This window comes from Diachasma alloeum, unplaced genomic scaffold, assembly GCF_001412515.2.
Source record: "Diachasma alloeum isolate Michigan unplaced genomic scaffold, Dall2.0 Dall_scaffold_00506, whole genome shotgun sequence".
In the NCBI taxonomy this organism is placed as follows: Eukaryota; Metazoa; Arthropoda; class Insecta; order Hymenoptera; family Braconidae; genus Diachasma; species Diachasma alloeum.
The window spans coordinates 49,919-56,805 of NW_021680638.1; the positions used below are offsets into that span (position 1 = coordinate 49,919).

Consider the following 6,887-nt stretch of genomic DNA (forward strand, 5'->3'; position numbering starts at 1 on the left):
ACTTGGCGGTTTTTTTCAAAAAAATATATTTTTTTTTGTTTTTTGGAAGATTTCAATTATTTTTTTCAAATTCAGAAAAGGATGATTTGTGTATTGATATTTGCAAGCCGACTGGAATAAGGTTCTAAATTACTGAAAGACCGTCTTCTTCACTAATTAGATAAGATAATTCAATGAATCTCATCAAATCGTAATTTATAATATTCAAATATGCACCGCGCAAACTAGTGAAAATGGCGATCGTCTGGGGACCCTATTAATTCTTTTTAGGGTGAAATAATTATTCCCAAGATAGCAAATTGTTACACCCTTCGTAATGTTGTTATGCAGGGCAGGGCAAATTTACCGATATAATCATTTCACCCTAAAAAAACTTGATTGTTCAGTGTACCTAATTACCTTCATCAATTAATCGAATGATAAATTTTAATTTATGTGAATTTTTATTATAATTAATTAATTTTTAACCAACAATTAGATCTACACAGATTATTCAAGATTATTTATTACCTACAAACGATTTACTAACGGTTGACAAGGTCAATTTGGGTCTACAAATGAAAATTAGGAAAGTGGGGAGCTAACTTTTGCTCATTATTTTAATTAATTAGTAACAAATCAATGGAGGACCTACAAACATTTTAAATACTACTACAATGTTTTATGATGATCCTGCTATTGTCCTAAATGGAAAACAAAATATTTTTTTAATTATGTGGTGCTAATTATCAGGCACCGGTACGATCGCCATTTTCATGACTAGTTTTCGCGGCGGAAGTTCGAAAAAAAAATCAAAACTTGTTAATAAAAATGTTTGATAAAAAACTTTTCAACAATTCTTACCTGATTATAACCTAAATTAGGCTGATATGATAATACTTGACAATGTAACACTACGTTTGAACATATTTCCAATGGCTAGAAGGGCACAAATGAAATGATTAACTTCCAATATAAATTGATATAATTCCCTTCAATGTTATTTAACATGAGAAACTTTTGTATAAAAATATTGTAAACACACATACAAACACTTTTTGAATACTAATGTCGGTAATGCAGAGACTGTCCGTATCCTATGGAAATAAGGATAAATGGTAATTGAACATTTCAGTATAATTTTTAATTATAAATGATTCTACAAACGATGGGGTCATTAAATTTAGAATCTCCAAACGATTTCCTTTCGATTGGACCCTTAATTGGGGTTGATCGAACAATTTACAATTTTTGTCGGCCAGCATCATGTCAAAATTTGATTAATTTTTAAAAATTAATTGGTGAATGTACAAACAAATATTTTCACTGTACAATCATGTCCTAACGACGTACAATCGAGTACATAAGGTCGTTTTTTTAATTAGTGCCCTATGTCGGCTAAGTACCTGGAGGTCAACCCCTACTACCTGAGATCTAGTTACAGATAGTTGAGGATATAGTGAGGTAAGATCTAGTGAGAATTACCAACTTCATAAGAGAAATGTATGCCCTAGACAGATGGATAATAATCGAAACCCGAAAAATGTGCATAATAGCTCGTTGCTATGTGGCTATCTTTGTTAATATTCAACTAATTCAACCGATAATTGCATCAGTGGAAAGCTGATATGCGATTTATATAATGTAACTAAGGCCAGTTTTTATCTAAATGATCGCGTGAATTGATTATTAAAAAAAAATAGATTGGTGGTTGTGGAGGGGGAAGTTGTGTGGTGTATAGATACTTGGTCGCTCTTGGTGATTTCGTGGACTTGGCCCGATACGCTCCCGTGTATCTCGATCTATTCCTCCATCCTTTGATCCGCGCCAAGAACGTTGGTCCTACTCCTACTGATTTTTTATTTCATGGAGGATTTTTTTTTAGAATACTTATTCTATTAAGAACTATTTTTCTTATAGAAACCTGAATGGGCACTTTCACCATTTATTCAAAATTCCTAACTTGGCTTCCTTTTTTATTTCTATGTATTTTTCAAAAACTTCGATTTCCCAGTAGGAATCAAACAAAACTTTTTCTTGGCCCAGTTTTTTTTACATTAATATTAAAGAAAGTTCGATTGGAGATTTTACTTCAATCAAAGTGCTATTCAACAATAAAATACAATGTGTACTAGCAGCAATATATATATCCATCCAGGAGTACCCACGAACGAGATATAATTTTTTAAAATTACAATCACTTCTTCGATACTCTGAATCACTTAAAAAATTCATCCCAAAAATCGAATCTGACAGAACAATACCAATAATTTTGTGCAGGGACTTTAATTGTAATATCATGCAAAATGGAACTTTGATGAATTTTATGAAAATAGAATTCGATCTACAGTGTTATCAAACTCAATCTACTACATTAGGCAATACATGTTTAGATTTAACGCTTACCCGTTATATAAATGTTCATCTCTTTTCGTATATATCCTACTTTTCTTATCATCGGTCCATACTCAATAAATTCATGTTAAAAAATTAATTAGTATTTCTTTTCTTGTGTAATAGCTATAACAAAATCCTAATCAATGACATCCTTTACAGGCTATGTTGAAAGAGTCACCACTTAGACGTGTACACGTTTCATCATTTGGCTGTATCGAGGATACAGCAAACTAGGGTTTTTTTCTGAATGAAGGCACAAAATCGTACCAATAATTGGTGAAAACCCCCGACTGAATACAATAAGGTGATAACAACAATAGACCTCAATAAATCAGCGTCGAGTAAAATTTAGCCCCTGGGGTGATAGATTCTCTCGTCACTGAAGATCCCAACGTCATCACAAAGCACCACAAGCATTACGAAACCACATCAAAAATGCCATGACCCATCAGAAGAAGAATTTATTTTTTGTGCTCTTAGAATTTTTTTCTCTCCAAATTCTAATTCTCTTAGAATTCTTTAATGCCTAAAGGAGGTTAGGCGGTGTTTGAGGTGAATTTGAGAGTGAATTTCTGTGGTTCCTGGTAGCTTAGTCGGTAAGAGTACTCGGCGCGTATCTGGGAGACCCGGGTTCGATTCCCGGCTGGGTGAAGCGGAAATTTTTTTCTCTCTAAATTCTAATTCTCTTAGAATTTTTTTTTTTGCACCACCAGCATTACGAAACCACATCAAAAATGCCATGACCCATCAGAAGAAGCATATTATCAATTTTCGTTGACAGATGTGACAACATATCCTTCCCCCCCCCCCCCCGTCCAACGCTCTTGAAATTATTATTATTGCCATCATCATAGTATATTGTATCACCTAAATTTTAGCATCCGCAAGGGGCAAAGGGACATCCCGCAGTGTCTAGGGTTTCGATTCAATCTTCAGCAATGAATGTTCCGCAGTGCCTTACTCCTCGCTAACGTTGGATGCACCCAACGAACGTTTCCACGAAATGTCATTCGCCATTGCGGAATACCTGTCATATATAAGATAAATATCTTCCTGACCGACATTTGCGGGAAAGCAAGCAAAATCACGTAAATTAGACAGAATAGAATGCCTCATTTCCTCCGATCAATTGATCCCTTCATACCATCATTTTGGGGCCAATTTCACGGGGTTCAAGCTACAAGTTTTTGTTTATATGTTTTCGTTGGAAAGGTGATGTCAAAATTTTTGGGTATTTTAAAATGCTTGAGCCACTGTTGATGCTTACATTTTTAAATTGTTTTTTCATGTTCAGTACGACACTTACAACGTGCGCATTATGGTGAGTTCACTGTGTTTCTGTTTGTAGTTTTTGACTAGAGGAGTAATTCAATTTTTTTGTTTACTGGAAAGTGTTGGCATGGTTCGAGGGTAGAGTGACGTCGTTTATGGCTATGGATTTTTTGGGAGTGGGGGGTAATGAAGGAAAATACTGAGTCATATTTCGTAGATGAGAAGACATATTTTGTAGATGATTAAATTGATTATAAAATATGAATTTGCCTAATTCCTGTTACCGTATCATGTTACAGAAGTAATTACACAGAGAAATTCTTTGGAAAAATTCTAGTGTCAGAAAAATAAGCTCGATCTCAGTAGTAGAAAGCACAAACATAAGTGGGGATTTGGGTAGAATGGGGTATACTGATACTAAAAATTGTCTTGGGTAGTTGACATGAAATTTTCACAAAAATTGTCGGAAATTTTACCAGAAATCTTCATAAATATTACCAAAAATGACCAGAAATCTTAGTTGAAGCAATTTTCGTAGTAAGTAGATTGTGAATGTTTCTCCGTGTAGATAATTATGATGAAGTGAATGAGATTTATCAATCAAATTTTGCACTTGGAAAAAAATGGAAAAAAATTCTTGTAGCTGAAAATTCCTCCTATGAGGTTTTTTGTACGGAATATCGATTGTAATTGTTTTATTAGTTTCCCAGTGTTCAATATCCGTTACAGGTTACAACATAGAAGGAATGATTGCTGTATGGATACTACCAAACCTTCATCGATGAGGAGAGAGAAACTAAAGGAAAGACTCAAAAGTGAGATCCTTAGGAGTAAAATGAGTCTCCAGAAATTCGAAGCCAAGTTAGTTGAGAGGAAAGGTAACATCTCTACATCGAAGGAGGAGAAACTGAAAGTGGAGTCAGGCACAAAACCAGTTGAATCAGAAACAAAATCTTTTGGGTAAACCATGATAATTTTTCTTACCATTTTTTGCTCTCATTTCATCCTATTCTTTTATTGTAACACCTCGTTGACTGTTCAGTCATCTCAATAAAAAGCAATATTAAAATTAATCATCGGAAAAATTTTATGATGTGATTTTGACACGACAAGATTTATAAATTAACTGCATTGAACAATTTGACAAATTATATATTCTTATCTCAAACATCTTCCACCCTGTCTCCATTTTCTAAAGATCCACGCTCTCAAAGAAACATTCATAATTATTTCTCTCAATCGGATTTCGACCAATCAGAGCGTAGTATTTGAGGTTACCCGACAGTTTTATTCAAGATATTTCCTCCTGGCTTTTGAATTTTTCGCAGTAGCTCTTAATTTTTTTTCTTTGAATAATTTGCCCTTCACTTTTTCGGCACATTTCAGATCGAATCGTGTATTTGACTGTCTGCAGAAATTGGGTTATTCTATTAACATAATTTGTTCAAATCTTCTCTAATTCACCTCCTAATGCTGTCCACTGCACTCTGATTGGCCAACATTCGATTAGGAAAAATAATCCGATAAATATCCTTCGAGTTTCAAAATTAATCGGGTATTTCCGTGAAGCTCCCCTACAAACAAACGATCGTGCAAAATTTTGCAGAAAAACCTGCAAAACTTGACACTCTCCTTTGTTTGCAACTAAGCGATCGGGAAATACCCGATGATTTTGAAGCTCTTAGGGTATTAGCACTGACAATAATTTGTTTAACCTCAGAAACCTGTTATTTTGACCCATTAAACACATTTCTTATTTTCTTTGTTTAGTTACGTCCATTCCCTCCTTAATTACTTATTTCAATCAATTTGTTTTCAGAGTAATGGCTCAACCAGACCGGAAAGATACCCACCAGCAGTTGGAATCCACCTGCTGCGGAAAACTAACATCCATCGAAGACTGCACCAAGAAAACTCATAGATCAGCATCACGAGGTTCAAATCAGAAATCAACAGTATTGATGCAGGTCTCCACGATTCAGAAAGTCGTCCAAATGATCGATAAGGAGAAGAATCTATCGAAGCACTCAGTACCGAGTAATTGCGTGTCATATCGAGTGCCACCGGATGCAGAAAGACGTATTGAGTTTATCATGCGGAACAAATCTGACGAAAATTCAGATTGCAATGCGTAACACATAAGTCGGGTCAACTTGACGTGATTCATTACTGCTGATTAATATGAAATTGAGTGTCACAATATTTAAAAAAAACTTTCGGTCATTGTTGTACCATTTCCGATGAAACCACATTTTCATAAACTCGAATTTTGGTCATTCTATTCACTATTCTACTTGAGACGCAATCGTTAATTTATTCTCACTAATTTATTTCGAAAATTTTATTTTGGAATTTATTTTGATTTTATTGATGACTGATTTCAGCGGAAAATATCAAGAATCCTGTTGTTTAGTTCATAAATTTTCCATTAAAAAAACTTCCCATATTTTTCTCTCAAATGAGTCATTACATCCAACCTACTAATTTTTAACTTCCCGACTTGAAGACAGGGGCATGATTAGGGTTCCTTTGGCGCTCCGATTTAACATGTTTCGGAAAAAATAATGAAAAAATTCCATCTCCATTATTTTTCCAGAATTATGGAGATTTTTCACACAAGGCGAGAGTTTATATAGCGCTCCACATCTTACGATGTCAAACCATACTATTGGATAGGAGTTTGGAGTAGGTAGAAGGGGAAACAAAAAAATTCTCAATATTAGTTTACAAGAAAAATTTACTGAAAAATTGTATAGTACTGACCAGGATTTGAACCCGGGACTTTCCGATTAGGCATCGGGTGCTCTCCCAACTTCAGATAAGGTCACAAGAGACGGTCATAATGGTTACAAAAAAGGAGTCGCTAAGGTCACGAGGGTTACACGTGTTACACGAGTAATACTGCCTTGGTTGAATGCCTTTTTGATTGAACATTTTGTTGTTGGAGATTTTGTTGACTGAATTTTTATGATTGTTGTAATTTTTTTAGTTGAAAAAATTCAATCAAAAAAATCTCCAACAACAAAATTTTCAATAAAATTAAGTTTTGTTGTTTTGAATTTGTAAATATAATCATTGGATTCAGATGTGGGAATGTGAATGTATAAATTAGTGTCTCAAGTACGTGAAGCTTTATGAAAATTTTCGCATCTTAACAAATAAGCATTGAAATGCTCATATTATAAAAACTAATTCAGAGGGAATTTTTTCTTCATTTTTCCCGTATTTCTGAGGAAAAA

General features: G+C 34.2%; 1 protein-coding gene across 3 annotated transcripts; it reads left to right on the plus strand.

Moving 5' to 3' along the window:
• The first annotated feature begins 3,353 nt into the window (after positions 1-3,353).
• On the plus strand, positions 3,354-6,047 carry LOC107042691. 3 transcript variants are annotated; one of them, XM_015263840.1, is made up of 4 exons: positions 3,354-3,588; positions 3,671-3,697; positions 4,378-4,608; positions 5,468-6,047. In XM_015263840.1, exons 1-4 carry the CDS (start codon positions 3,572-3,574, stop codon positions 5,781-5,783), a joined length of 591 nt encoding a protein of 196 aa, XP_015119326.1. In that variant the 5' UTR covers positions 3,354-3,571; the 3' UTR covers positions 5,784-6,047. The 3 variants fall into 3 exon arrangements, with proteins under 3 accessions (XP_015119326.1, XP_015119325.1, XP_015119327.1); XM_015263839.1 differs by having other exon boundaries at positions 3,354-3,697; XM_015263841.1 differs by lacking the exons at positions 3,354-3,588; positions 3,671-3,697 and adding an exon at positions 3,853-4,185.
• Positions 6,048-6,887: the final 840 nt, after the last annotated feature.